Below are 16,082 nucleotides of genomic sequence, written 5' to 3'. Positions count from 1 at the left end.
TGCTGAAGACTGATGCACTGCACACCTGTGAGGAGACAGGAAGGAAAAAAATAAAAGGGATAAAAACAAACAAACAAACACAACAACAACAAAACGACTGCAAAGAGGATTCAGAGCGAGACTCCTCTTTCAGAGATCCCACTCATGCCAAGGTATTAAGGAAACACAGAACAGTGTAGCAGCTGGTTTTCATGAGAATGAGTCTTCAAAGTAAGTCTCAGTTCTTTATAAAAAAAAACAACTTATGTACACAATTATAAATCTGAAGCATTCAGCTAAAATACGTACAAAGAACTAAATAAAAGTAAGATCGAGAAATACAAGCAGCAGTAACCATAAAAGGCTTAGAACTAGTGACACTGAATTCTTTATTTAAAAAAGTTTTTTGAACACACAGTACCTCCTCTTCTCTTCTGTTTTTCGGAAGAAGCTTTAACAAGTTTTAAATATCTCAATTCTTAAAAACAATAGGCTTTTTAAAAAATAAGACTCGAGTACCAGAAACAAGTAATATGTGGTTACATACCATTTTCATATCACTACTCATTTCCATTATTTGTTAATTCATCTTTGATGCAATCTGGGAATAATCAAGCAGTCACTAGATACCTGTTTTAGAATCTGAAAAAATTATTATCCACCACAGGAATCTAATGATATATATATATTTGCATATATTTAAAATTTCAGAAGGGAAAAAGTAATAAACTATTCTGGTTACTTTAGACCAAATATTTGTATACCTAGTCAAAGCAATAAGGATTAAGATCTTTCTCCAGATGAACTGTATAGAAAAGCTATTTTTAGCATTTTTTTCCTCGGGATTAAAGACAGCTTCATTTCCCTGCTAGCTAAAAAGAGGAATTTACACATTACAAGTAAAGTCCTTTAGAGGTGAATATTAAATTTCTTAAGAGAACATCCATAAAGTTTATTTTTAAAAATTTACCTTAAAAAACAAAACCGTTTCTCTCTTTAAATTCGACGGCATTGATACCTACTTGACGTAGTCGCTTTTTGAAAGGGCACCAAGTTCCTGATCTACGCATGCAAAATAAGGAAATGAATGTATGTCTTAACAGAATTTGGCAATCCAGAGAATGGCCTTAAAATAAATCAATAAAGAAGAAGAAGAAGAAGAAGAAGAAGAAGAAAAAGAAGAAGCAAGTTCGATTCTGAGGCAGGCCCACGCAGGAAAGAGGGGAGGACCACGTTCCTATGTACGCTGTCTTGGCGTTCCGGCTGTCGTTCAACAACATCGTACGGAGAAATTTGTTTTATTATTACAAAGCCACTAATCGTCCTCTCTAGAGCAATGACTCGGGTAAAGATGTGTCTTTTAATAAGGCAGCTTACTTTTAAAATTAACTGATTAAATCTAAGTGCAAAGGTGATTTCAACGATTCCTAAGTTCAAGGGAGTAATGAATAAGGTGTTATTTGATTGCTAATTTTGAATGGTTGGGGTTTCTATATTATAAGGTATTTCATCTTAATTTCTTCTCTTTAAACCATAAAATGTACCAAAATTATTTGGTTTTCCTTTGCTTTCCTCCTCATTTTAATTTATGATATCTCTGTAGAGAGGTATGTTAAAATACTGTTATTCATATTAAAAAACTCAATTGAGGCTATATATGACCTATTAATCTATAGCATAGCATTGTTAATCTTTAACCTGGTATATCAATTCCTTTGGTGAATAAATGTCACAGGTCAGTTTTTTATAAAAGGACCAGCAGTACGAAGAGAAATCCGCCCCCCACTCCAGAAAATGATCAAGTCAGTCAGTAGTTTAGAGTAGTTATGTAAAATGTGAAAAATACGTAATTTACAGCTGCAATTCTCATATTAAAAAGCAGTTTAAAACTAAGGGTAGTTCAAAGCATTCCAAAGAACATTTTCTGTCTTGGTCAAACAGGCCAACTAATAAGATAGATAGAGACTACTGTGAGAACTTAGGTATACCTCGTCAACACGGAACATGAATGTTTTTAATTTTAAAAAGTGTAACTAGCAGTATAAACAGTGTCCACAATTTGGTGGCTGGCCATAGTTTTAATTTTTTTCAAGTTATTTCTAAAGCAGACATATTTTTGAAGTCTACCCACCCCTGAGTTCAGCAATTATACTTTAGAGTGTAAAATTAGACGCCCTTAATTAACATGTACAAAGCTACAAAATGTCACCTATACAGAGATTAAAAACAATTTTTAAAATATTCTTTGCCAATTATTGATTGGATAGTTTAGCTGGGGTACATATTTCAAACCTTTCAGCCAACTGGCTTTTATTTTTAAGCCCAAATTGATCCATAAATTCACTGCAGGATATGTCAAAAAGAGTGCAACAATAGGCATTAGTAAAAATAACATTGTAGTAGAAACAGATTTTGCATATGTGAAAAGGTAATTTATAAAATACAGTAATCACTTTTTAAAAAGAGAACCTAGTTGTAGTATCATTAACTTACATGGTACTGAGAATTGGACCTTTCAACAATTTTTTTCTATAGAAAAATTTTACCTAGCTGTAAGCCAAATGAAAACAAGAAAACAAAACAAATCCCTCCAGGAATAACTGCATGATGTGTAAGACAAATAAGCAAACATACCATTCTACAGTGTACTTTTGCCTAAATTTTAAAATAAAAATGTCCACACTCTTTTGTTAAAACATTAAGCCTCTGTCAAAAATGTATTTCTTATTTTAGGGTACAGGATTGAAGGACAAGATGATACTTACAAGTAAAGAAAATTTACAAGAAAAAAACTTGACAAAAGTTTTTCAGTTAAAGTATTGTAACATTCAAACTTGACTTAAGACAACAAAAGAAACAAAATTGCAAACAAAAATGTTTATGGATTTTCCAAACATAAATAAAATGAAATAGTGTTTAGGCAGTAGGGCTCATGCTGATGGCTAGCAGGAAGTAACAGAGTGTAGTCTACTTGGAAAAATCGTTAATGTACAAACAACAATCCCAAATTATGGACTGCAGCAGTTTAATCATCACTGCCATTTTTCTTACTTCCAAAATAAAGCCTTGATTAAACCATTCATACCCTATATTACTCATACCTTTACTTCAGAGATTGAGGAACTATATACAACCAAAGGATTTATTTTCACCATAGGGATAACATATTGTACCTTTCTGCCAATGTTAGTTGAAAATCTTCCATGTCAAAACAATTTGACAGCAGATATAAACAATTCAATAAATACGCAATGATCTTTCATTACAGTCCTTTAAAGATGCATGTTAATTCATGCTGTTACCCTCAGGATCACAGTGCATAGAATCCAAATATGAACAGTTGGGGTGACTTGCAAAGTAATGTTGGATCCCTCACGTTATTATAATCCCACTATAACAGGTAAGTTCATTTCATAGGCCCTATCATGCATTAATCACTGGGTGGCAGGAGTTAACGAAAATTTTTCCTGTTACGACGTCCATTGCCGGCAATGAACGTCCCCAAACCGTCAAAGGAAGTCATTGTTATTGCACAATACATGAGGACCTGGAACTTTCCAAAAGCTTAAAAAAATAAAAATAAAAAATGGAATTCTATTTGACATTTCCTGACGCCTGCATTGATACTGTATGACTAATAAAAGCACGTCAGTTGCCTGGCTTGAACCAGCGATCAACATGCGCCCAGAACGCACACGAGTAAAAATGCAGTAAAAGGAAGTAGTCTTCATTGCCTATAGTCACTTCCAGTCAAAGGTTAAAGTTCAAAGACTGAATGATCAAAGTGCTCATTTCTCAGTAGGACTATCTTCTGCTAGGAGGAGGAGAACAGTGGCATCAACAAGTATCATCTTTAAGAAAAGGAGAAAAAAGGAGAAAAAGTCAAGCATGTGTAAGTAACATCTGTACAGTCCAACATAAAAATAATTTCAAGTAGCAAGAAGAACATGGTTTACACGTCTGACTTGCCTCCCCCAATCCCTGCAAATAAAAAGTCCAACTTGTGTTCAGTTACACAGTGACAAACAAATCACGTCCTATTCTTCCAGGAAAATGGTGATTCACACAAATCTTAAAATGATGTATTGTTATTGTCAGTTTTATTTAAAATAATAAATGGACGTGTTAGCACATATTCAGGATTTATCGTCTTAAGAGAATTCTTTTACGGGCAACGTTGAAAACGGTAATGAGACAGGAAGCCAACTCCTGACCAGCACTGTTATGCTATTTAACACAGAATACAAGTCATGTCTTTAGTCTCTGAAGGAAATCACAAGTGAGGTACAATCTCCAAATCAATCAAATAATGTTATTAATTTCTCCTTAGAAAATAAGTTTTTCAGCAAGTATAGATCCATATGCAAAAAGGTCATTAAAAAAAATCCCACACAATTACTCAGTAATGCCTTCTGGCAGCCTCAGCACATTATATTTATGTGACACACAGCATAATCTTTTGGGTTCATTACTTATTTTACATCAGTTATTTCACAAAACATGGCTGAAGGGTTTATTCTAAGGACTGGTTATTCTTCAGAAAGAAACTAGACTAGTGGCAACTACCCGAAAGTGGTAAAAGCTCTCAAGGACAAAATTCTGAAAAATTGGCCAAAATATTTTACAAAACATCCCATGTGAAGATCGATATATTGCTAGTAAAATTCAGAAAGATGCAATGGGAGCTAAAAACCAGTAAACTGACTTCTGTCCCGGGCAAACTAGTGGAACATTAAATGATCCTACACCTTAAGGGTAATCTAATGGGTGAAACAGACTAGGTTTTCTAGGTTTTTAAAATAAATAATATCTAATCATTAGAATCCTTTAAACAAATAAGAGTATCTTTAAGAAAACAAGTGGATAGTTTACAGCTTCAGTCACATGAAACTATCTGCTTCTTAAGTCACTGTGGAAATTGAAATAAAGAGGATATATTAGTCATGGATGTAGAACAAACTTACAAGTTCCTTAAAATTTCACTTCTCCAGTAGAATATTTTATAACAAAAGGGATCTTGAAATTAATACCCAAACTAATCATACTTGAATCTCTAAGAGATGGCACTAAACGCTACCTAATGTCAAATTACTAGGGATAAACTTTAGTTATCACACCACATGACAAGGTATACTACACACTAAGTGACAGATAATATTCAACTTGAACATAATGTTAACCAGCAATAAGCTGCTATCTCCAAAGACATATCATCTTTGATGGGGGTACCACAAATGTATCTTTATCAGTTTGTTCATTCTGGAAGTTTTTCAATACATTAGACTGTTGTAGAATATGCTACCAACCTCCAGAATTACTGGGAGAGCCTTGTAAAGCCATTCACCCTATCTCAGTTCCCATCTTGGGTCAGATGTTAAAAGAAATCCAGGACTAATACAATACTATCTATCTTAAACACTGTATCCTTGGAGAAATAAACTTACTAAACTTCTGAAGGTAAGAATTCAAGTATCTCATGTATCTCTGTTAGGTGGACTCACAGGAACTTAAACATTACAAGTCCATGATGGCTATACGTAATCAAGAGTCTCTGAGCAAACACTTAAGCAGGGAGACAGGTATGAGCCAAAACCATGGCCACCTTTTCCCTCAAATAAAAGGCCATCACTAAGAAGCAAAAAATCTCTTCTGTTAGATGAAGGAACACAGTTTCCTGGCTAGATGAAAGGATTATTGGATACTGGGAGTGGCTTGCAAAAGAAAGTTGTTACGGTAAACCCATCTTGGATCAAGACAAATATAGGTCTACAAAAGGTCCTAAAAGAAAAATACGCATTTAACCTTCTGGTTAAAGTATTTGTGGCAAGATGATGGCCTCAAAAAAAAAACCAAAAAAACACACTACTAACCACTTTAATTTTTTCTGGAACTGCAGAAGCCCTACTAAAATTATACCCTCAAATAGAATATACAAATTACCAGTTCCAAAGAAGTGACACCTACCATGGCTAACTTCACTGGGCTTCTGGAAAACGTGAATGAGAGAGAACTACATTAGAAGGTCATTTAGTTTTCCCCAGAGTATAAGAACCATCACATTATATTGGAAACCATCTCCCTGGATATTCCCAGGGACAGAAGACTAGAAGAAAAGGAACACAGTAATAGGTCAGTAGATACGAAGTGGGATGCTACCTCCAAAAAAGAAAAAAATTAATCTTTACAGTTAGGTTTTTCTCTTAATAGTTTAGGGAATTAGTTTCCTTTGATAAACCGATTCAAGAAAGCTTTCAGAGTAAACAACAGAATTGTTATCCAGCAGGAAATAAAGGGCAAAGGCTGAGTAAAAGTTTGGACTCATGAATTTTGAAAATGATTTTGTAACCCTAAAAAGCACAAATAAAGCTCACAACGAATGTAGATCAATTTATGCATTTATAAGGCAAGGAGAAAAAGAGTTTGTTACTACTAGTCTAAGATAATTTTATGTTCCTATCTCCTTATAAACCTTGTAATTCTACAGGAAATGTTTTTGGCTAAATGGAACCAGAATACAGTCTGCAGTTTTGTGAAAAGAGATTCCTCTACTCCTCCACAAATTACACACTCATCAGTTTACTGGATATGACATCTAAACATGATGCCCATTTGCGTCCTGTAAGCCTAGGTTCCTAGAGCCAATACTCAATAGCAGTCTTAAGCTGTACTGTTCAACTCTCTATCGCTTTCAAGAAAATGCTTCAGGAACCACACATCTTTATTCCCAACCTTGGAAAGCAACCATTTCTGAAACTAAGTTGTAAATGTTTAATACTGGTCCCAGAAAATAGATATTACTAATGGATTCTAGTTGGCCATCTCAGTGAAATGGCTTTATCATCTCAGAAAAAGGTTCTTTTTACCCTTTTGAAGAACAATTATGTCTATTTTATGATACAGAACTTTGAAGCTCATTAATTCATTTGTACACTGTACTGGATACAGATTTGTTTTCTATGGAAGATTCCAGCCCTGAACCATTGGTAAATCCCTCAGCCCCTTTATATGCTGAGATGAACTGCCTGTTCAAATACCCACTTTGGTTAGTTTCCTTTATTTTTAACCCTATTCTCAACTCAAATCATTTTTCAAAGCACACGGACCTGACTTAACTGGCCACACACACGTGTGCATTCCACCGCAGGCGTGCCCCTAGTCCACTTCAGGTAAGCAGTAGTGAGGAGCATGGATTCACCCATCAGTGACGTTTATGCACACAGCCAGGTTGTATGGTGTGGCCGATGCTCCAGGCTACAAGCCTGTATAGCATGTCCCCGCACTGTCACCCAGTGGTACGGATTTCTGCATCTACACAGAGCAAAGGCACAGCAACAACATGGTATAAACAACAAGCCTCCTCTCACGGGAAGCCCGTCATCCATGCAGCCTGTTGTTGACTGAGACGTGGCTGGGAGGTACTGACTGATGAGGCGGGATGTACAGAGACATGCAACAGGACGGAAGCAGTGGCTGGCCTAATTTTCAAGGGACACTAACCAATAGTGTGGAAGATCACAAATGTAAGCCGAGAGGTTAGTCCCCGCCGCCCCTCCCCCCCAACCCAAGAACCCAATATTGGTATCTGGCAGCTCAATTTTGCTGTGTCAGCTGAGTCCTCCTCTTCTAAACCCAGGAAATGAACTCCATTTCAGATTCGCTGTTTTGCATCAATAGTGCCTCCATCCTGCACCCAGAAGCCCCTCTGAAGCGCACAGGTATCACTAACCTAAACCCCAAACTGCTCTTGCGTCTCAGAACACACCTGACAAACACTCTGCCCCACACTGCTCCAGGAATGTGCATTCGCACCACACAGGACTGTGCAGCTTGACCGTAGGCTTACAGGGCTGCTTGGTTTCTAGAAACTGAAATGTTAAGTTTCAGGGATTCGTCCAATTCCAAGCAAGTCTTTGTTCAACCTGATCTTTCTGTTTAGCTTTGCAGGTCACACCTGTAATCCTTTCAGAAGCAGCTGGTGCTGAGAAACAACAGAAGACCGTATCGCTCGGTAACTTGGGGTTACAAAGAGAGCAGGACCAATGAAGACCTTTTGCAACTAAAGCAGCTAAGCAGAGAAACACACCCTCAGATCTGGAAAACGAACACAAAGCCTGATGTGTTCCGCATTATGAGTATGATTACTCTTTTTGAGATGGCTTTTCCAAACTGAACTACAATGCCAAGGTGGGCGATTTCCCACACTGCCTGTAACTGCTACTGTAAAACGTAGAAAGAAGACAATAATACGTGACACAGCTGAAAAGCCTTAGCTCTTTAAAGGGGAAGGAAAAGTTCAAGGCAGGTCCCTGCACGCGCCCATTTGACGACAGCAGTTGCTCCATCATCTCAAAGTGTAAACTAATGTTACCTTCCTTGATTTCACACGAGGCTCATTCATGGAGTGAAAGTGCCCACTTAAGGGAAAACGTGGGGAGGGAATGACGTAAGCACGCAGGGTTCAAGCAGGAGCAGAAAACACTGAGGTTAAGAATGGCCACTGAATGTCAAAGAACTGAGGACGTTTTAAGCAGAATTACTGGTGGATGAAGAAACATCTGTACCTGGGATGAGGACACTGTCCCAGGACTGAACCTGGACTACGACAGTCACAATTCAGTTGACTTAGAATCCAGTGCCTTTAAAAATCAGCTCATTTGTATTTGGGGGCGTAAAAGAGGCGATATGTTTAATCTGTTTATTGGAAAAAGTCATTCCTACCCAAACCCTGGACTATGTCACATTAAAGGAGAGTTCCTTTTGTTTGAAAAGCCTCTTTCCTTGGTACTTTTTGGCTAACTTGAGATGATCCATCCTCAAACTATTAAAAGAGTTTTCCAGTTTAGTTACGAAAGTGTAGATTTTTCAGTAACATAAAAACTATTAACTCCATCAAAAATACCTTCTACTATGAACTGTATTTTGTTTTAAATAATTAATTTTTATATTTCTAGTATCACTATGTCACTTTTCTCCATTTTATTCAAAAGCACGTCGTAAGAAATTCGGGAAGTATTCTTAGATAAAGGCTGTCTCGTAAGTCCTCTCAACTATATAAGGCAGCATTAGAGGGCTTGAAAGATGATGATCTTTTTGCTACATCCCTAGCAGGGACGAAAGAAGGGAAACGGGAATAAAGGTCTAACACTGGGGTGGGATACTGGCAGAGAGGGTTATACTTTCAACATAGATGTATTGTTAGAATTCATCACTCTAAGACAATTTCTTCTCAAATTTTAAAAGTTGGTTTAAAAGCACTAAAGACAATGGAATTTTTCTGTTAGGGAGGTTGAGTCTGAAATAGAATGACCACTATCTTAGGAACTCTGACTCTAAAAATAATGTTTCATTTAGTTTGTCAATATTCTTGACTAATACCAATTTTTGATGAATTTGGGAATTTACTATACTAAGATGAAGGGGTCTGTGACCCTCAGTGAATTTTTTTAAAGGCTCCTTGTAAAGGCACCAGAAGGAAGAGGTAGCATAGTGTTTAGTCCCAAAAGGTAACAGGAAGCAAATGAATGAGAAGCCAGCAATGTAAATTGAAGCAAAGGGCCATTTAATTAAAGTAGGGTCTTGTTAAAAGTCTGAGCGGTACTTCAGTGCCCAGAAAGCATTCTTAAGCTCTGATTAGCAGTGCATCTTATTTGAAAAGCTGTCCTTTTCTATCTAAGAATTCCTGAGACAGAAGTTCTCCAAAGTACAGCTGTACAGAATTATTTGAGGAGCTCTTACAAAGCTAAAACAAAACGAGTGTTCCAGGCACGGTCACAGTTTATTAGATTCCTTAAAAGAGGGAATAATCTACAAGGCTTTGGTGCAGGAGGTCCCCACAGGGGGCGTGTGTGGAAGGACACTCTCCGGGCAAATAGCACGTGGAAGGGAACACCTGGAGGGCACGGTGTCCACTGAATGCTCCACTGAACATTTCACGCACAAAATGTTTCTTGTATTAAAGATCATTTCCTTAGGAAGAATTCTCAGAAGTTTATCACTGAGACAAAAGGTTGATCTTGAACTTTCAGCTGGTTCAATGTTGCTGAACTGCTTCCTTATTCCTTAAAAGGACTACAGAGATGCTGTACTACCAGCAAGTATGAAAACACTGTTTTGTTCTGCCCTTCACGCGCCTCCAGCAGTGCACTCATTTTATAAAACTCTGTCAATTCAGTAAGTTTCAAAATATTAACTTTGTAATTATTTCAGTATGTTGAGTTTTTCAGCCTATGCTTTTAATTAATTGTATTTATCCCTAAGCAACTTTCATAACCTTTATTTTTAATAAGCTGTTTTTCATAATTTTATTTTTTCTACTTTACATGACATTTGAGGTTTATTGGTGTTTTTATAAAAGGTTTAAATTTTCATGTAACCAAGTATTTAATTTTTTGTGATTTCCTTTTTAGAAATTCTTCCTTCCTCCACAGTTAATACCCAACTTAAAAAAAAAAAAAAGTTTTTTCTATTGTTGTATTTTTAAAAAATACTTAATTCAATCCACAGGAAATATTTTATGTATGAAATAAAAATGCTAATGTTTCTTTCCCAAAATGATTACCAATTTTCTAACAAGGTTCCTTACTAAATAATTTTTCCCTTCTCACTGATTTATGACATCTTATTTACCATATATTCAAATCTTATATACAAAATGGCCTAGGAAAGAGTAATTCTATTTCAATGTCTATTCTTGCATTAATATGTTTTGGTATCTCGTAGACTAATTCTCCATTATTCTTTAGTTCAAAATTCAAACTGATCTCACCTTTATTTTTTTCCAAATATTTCAAGCACCCACCCCATCGTTCCACTAAAATTTTACTGAATTACATTAAACATGTAATTTGTAAAGAATAATACATTTTTTTATAATACTGGCTTCTCATCAAAATACCTCTATTTTTTCACAGCTCTTAAAAAGTTATTTCTTCCCCTAGATCAGCTATATTTCTCCTCAACATTATCCCAAATATACATTTTCTGTGGCCCTAAGGAATGACATTCTTCTGTTACTGTGTTCACTACCTTGTAACTGCTGGGACAGTGACATTGTATCAACTCTAGTCCTCTTGTATCCAATACTTAGAGAACTCCTGTGACTGGTTGTTTTAAGTTTCTAATTGTCTCAAATTAACTGAAGTAGTAACAGTTTTCATACTGGGTAGAAAGATAAGGGGGGAAAGGCCATATTCTTATTAATTAGTTTTGTCAGTTCTAATTTCTTATTAGGATAACATTTTAAAAAACAACAATAAAACAAGAAACAAAAGAAATACTCATGTATACAAAAATCACGGGGTGGTTTTTGTTCATTTGCTTTCAAAAAGTACATTAAGGAACATAAACATTTTGTTTTTAATTTCAAACATTTCTTTGGCAAAGCAGTAAGATCAATACATGGAAAAGATGCTAGAGGCTTTCAATTACAAAAGCTACCATCAACCCTCCCAACAAAAGCAACAGAAATTTAAAATTATTGAAAGTACTGCATTTATAAAGCTATAATCAGCAGACCCTCAGTTTTCTTGAGGAATAACTATTAGAACAGGAAGAGCTTTCTTTAATTTAGTGGGTCATCTCTAACAATGCAATCCACTCCTCCCCTAAAGAACAGTGTCAGAACTAAATCAGTATACAAGGCATCAAAACTTCTATTTCAAATAACAGATTTCCCAATAATTAATTTTAATTTGATCTAAAGATTATTAAGGACTTCTTTTTTGTAATAAAATGGAAGAGTTTCAGAATGTGAAAGCAATTTTAGATTTTACTTGTATGATGGCTAGGACTTTATGTGCCCCCATTGAAAAGCTAGTCTAACTTATCCATAAAATATCTTAAAATATTTTTAAAAATTTTCCCCCTATTATAAAAGTACAACATCAATTATATATTCCCTTCTCTCAAGCAAACAAATATACAATATTTCAAACCAAGATGCTAAAAAATTATTATTCTAAAGTAAAACTGCTTACCATGATACCACCATTTTGTTTTCTTTGGATTCTTGTTACATGTTCGAACATAAAAAGAATTATCTGGTGGTCGTCTCTGAAACCAAAAAGAGTTTAAATAGATAAGAAGTTGAAAAATAGAAAAAACATAAGGGAGAAATAGATTCAACAAAAGCTTTAGCAAAACTATTACAGGATTCTAGAAACAATATAAATGCTGATGGCATAACTAAAATAATATACCCTAGGAAATGCAGACTCTTAACACTGAAATTGTCTTTTAAAAGAATAGGGGTGTGAAAGCATGTGTGATTTGATAGGTTCCAGTGGGGTTACTAGAGAATGACTGTCAACCAAAAGTGGCAGCAGTGGGTTGTAAAGAATTTTGGTTTCATTTCTTATCTCCCTAGAATTAATTTGGTAATTACTTTTGTGAGCTGATTAAAACAAAAAGTCTACCTAACTAGGTTTGTCTGAAAAATTATAGCAAGTTATAAGCCTCCACAAAGGATTACTGTTTTTCTGTACGACAGTATCACAAAGTACAGACCAAAGGATTCCGTTTCCAAACAATACATAAGGGGAAAAGGTATACTGATTGGCATCTCTGCGATACATGTGCCCTGACTACGCAGCACAACATTACAAACATGGGGCAGCTCTGCGAGGGAGCCACATCAGAAATCGAGATGCCAACGACACTGAAGGCACATTATGGAGGAGAAGTGTCCCGCAAACTGCTGGATATTGATCAGACACAAGAAATATGTGACACTGCAAAGATCTGGAAACATGTCAACGCTCTATTAAAGCCACTGAGGGCAGGTTTGTAGATAATACAATGGGTCCAACCAGAAAGCAAGGGTGAGCAAACAGCAGGTGAGCAGACAGACTCCACAGACAGCAGGAAGGACAGCAGGCAGTACACTGGCTGTTCTAAAGCTCACATATGTACTGTGATCTCAGCTGAGTCTCTGAGTTAATGCCCCTATGAGTTAATATTAATAGTAATTTAACAAAAGGGAAACGTAGAGCATAAGACGTTAAACATCTATTCCAAGATTACCTTGTTAACATAGTTTGAGAAAATTCCTGAAAATTTAGTATTATGAAATTAGATGCCTGACTCTGTCAAAGAACATGATCTGCTGTTATTTGTCTTATAAAGTTGTAACTGGTGTTCGTGTGGAATAAACTGCTACCACTACGGCAAATAATTTCATAAACTCATTTTATCTGTATATGTATTAGAACCCAATTTTCAACAATAAATATTTCAGAAAGAAAAAAACCCCACTGATTCTATTTGCTTAAGTCAAGAATATAACCAAACTAGTAAGTGACCAAGGAGGTATGGTTTTTAGAAAAAGTAAAATAACTATACAAAAAGACAGACTACCACATTGTTTTAGAAATAGAATACAAGCTGGCAAGTTTGGATTGTCTATATTATATGGGTATTGAGAATAAAGCATAAATTACTGAAAGGCCCCTGATCTCAATATCAGAAATTATCTTTAATCTACTGACATAACAGATTTAAATGCCTTCAGTTTAGGGAACCATTCTTGACTGTGAAAAAAAATTATGGAACAAAAAAATTATGACTAAATCAAAGTCCCCAAATGCCTATAGTAAAAATTAAAATTTGTATTCAAAGAGTCGATTATTAAAGTGAAACTCCTACAACTATATCCACCACAGAATAAAATTCACCTGTTTTAATAGAAGAGCTTTCAGTGAGTATTTAAAAGACTTCTGAAAGCTTATTTGGAACTAGGTCCCCTCAATGCCAAAGCAAGTTTTCCTCTTTGTCTTTGTAACCGCGTATTTAGCACAGTAAAAATAAATATTTGCTGAATTTTATCATATTTCACAGAACTAAGGCTGCCAGAATTCTGACTTCCAGATTACCACCTTGGTTAAATATATTATAGTTTTATTACATAATGTAATTTATCAATAATTTAAGTGGAATGATTAGTCTTATACTAAGTACGCAAGAAGCATTAGCAGCAGAGAACAGAGAATGATGAGGGTTAGAAAAGCATGAAGGAGATACAGAATAGTCATTTTCTAGTTTTTAATAGTAAATCATTACATTTAAATGTAAACAAAGTTAATCATCAGGCATATGCACAGGCGCGTGCAGACATCGCTGGTGTCCATCTCGTAACTTTTCTTATGAAATCCTATGTCACTGTGTCACCTTTCCGTAGACGTTAAACATTAGCGGGGACAGAGAAGCCTTTGTAACTGCAAAATGCTGGGCTCTACACTTCAAAGTGTAAAACGTGTATGTGTGCTGGGGGGGGAGGTGGTAGGGGAGGAGAAAATATGGAAGCAATAAACGAGTAAGACCTGTGTCTAAAGCCCTCGGGGTTAACCAAAAGCTCACGCGTCACCTAAGATGCAGCTTAGAAAAGCCAACCAAAGAGGAAACTGAAATTAAAAAGTGATACTAACATCAGGTAATATAAAATGTACTCTATTTCATCTCTTCGAAAGTGTGCATTTTTTTCTGCACATTTTAATATTCCTGAATGGGGATAACATGTCTTTTAACTAATGGTGTGTTAACACAGTTTAACTGCCAGAAGTTCATTTTCTTTCTTATATGGTATATAAAACTGTGTATTAGAGGCTCTTAATGCTGATATATATTATAAATTTTATGTATAATGTATATTTTATACATATGTAGATATATATATAATACACATATATATGTAATTTAACCCATTATTTCCCATGCTTATTTGGAAAAAAAAAACTTTTCTTTTTCAAACCTAATATCAAGAAACCTGTTATGGAACTAACATTCCAAGGAACTTACTTTACAAACAGTGACTTAATGTGTTTGAGTCTAGCTAACCTACCATTTAAAAATGAAGTACTATCTTAAAACTTCTCTAAATACAATAAAAAAGAGTCACTTCAATTCAGAGAACACAGGAAAACAGTCCTGCTAGAAAAAATAACTCTACAGCTCTCTAGTCTCTAAAAGTTTGTCCTTTAAACAGAACACAAAAGGAAACCTTCATGGAGAAGAGAGGCTTTTAAAACTACAGAAATACGTGAACGCTGTGCTATACTAACCCTCACGCAGGAATGCTAAGAAGACCAGAAATGCAGGGGAACTTAGGCACTTTAAAAGGGTATAGTAAATTTAACTCATGCCATTTTTCTTTCTGGTCTTTCCCTCCTCTCCCTCAGACATAGAATCTGTGGATTTGTAAAGGAGAATTAGAGGAAAAGTCCTACAAATTCTACTGGTAATCAGTCTTCCTCCTTCAACCCAATCATTACGCTAGGCAAACTCTGGTTCCTGGGCAATGCCCTGAAAGAGGCGGATGGGGTGAGAGCCAGCAGAGGGGAAAGGGCACTGCCTGTGACACTTGTTCCTGGGGCTTTCCATCGTGGAATCTAGAAACAAGAATTTCTTGTACACTTTCACCCTGTGAGTGTTTGCGGAAAAAAAATTCAGATTATTTAAGAACATCTGTAGAAATTTCCTGTTTAAGAAATAGAAAACAATGTCGAATTTCTATTTGGAACGAAAGATTATCAAAATCATTTCCCAATCGATTACTAAACATGACATTCCCCATATAACTTTATAATAAAAAGCATTAAGTCCTTCCTTCAAATAAAATGTGCATTAAAATAGTTTCTCTACCTAAACTAAAAGAAGAGGTATTACCTGGAATAATTCTGAAAAGTCCTACCTTTTCTTTGCAGCTGGAAAGCATGCTAATAATGCTAAGACAAACTGATTGGACTGAGAGCGCTGGGGACCAGTCTTCTGTTAGAATGGATAAACAGATATGACCATTGCTATAAACATGAGGATGAACAGGAATATTTTCACCAGTAAACATGACCTAAGAAAAAATAAAATTTCATTAATACTCAAATATTCTGTATTACCAAAAAAATAAAATATTCTCCACATAACTTAATATTTTTAAAACCAAATAAAAAACAAATCAGTGCCAAGAACAAGATAAACAAAACTGCTTGCTGTTTATTCTCATCAACTCAGTAAGTACCAGTTTCACTGTATGAATGTCCGAGAAAAAAAACCCAGATTATCTATTTTATATTTGTTATTTTTCACAAATCCCTTATAAAAGTTTCCAAATTACC

General features: G+C 35.5%; 1 protein-coding gene across 1 annotated transcript in view; it reads right to left on the bottom strand.

Moving 5' to 3' along the window:
* Positions 1 to 351: 351 nt before the first annotated feature.
* UBE2W (ubiquitin conjugating enzyme E2 W) overlaps positions 352 to 16,082 on the bottom strand; it is a 41,516-nt gene continuing 25,785 nt past the window's right edge. The window contains exons 4-6 of the mRNA XM_019725851.2: positions 15,662 to 15,817; positions 11,955 to 12,030; positions 352 to 3,830 (exon numbers count right to left, since the gene is read on the bottom strand). Of these exons, the coding sequence (XP_019581410.2) occupies positions 3,817 to 3,830; positions 11,955 to 12,030; positions 15,662 to 15,817 (246 nt within the window). The 3' untranslated portion in view covers positions 352 to 3,816. The remainder of the gene's footprint in view (positions 3,831 to 11,954; positions 12,031 to 15,661; positions 15,818 to 16,082) is intronic.

Source organism: Rhinolophus sinicus, linkage group LG14 (assembly GCF_036562045.2).
Source record: "Rhinolophus sinicus isolate RSC01 linkage group LG14, ASM3656204v1, whole genome shotgun sequence".
NCBI lineage: Eukaryota > Metazoa > Chordata > Mammalia > Chiroptera > Rhinolophidae > Rhinolophus > Rhinolophus sinicus.
This window is presented reverse-complemented; position numbering and strand designations above follow the sequence as displayed.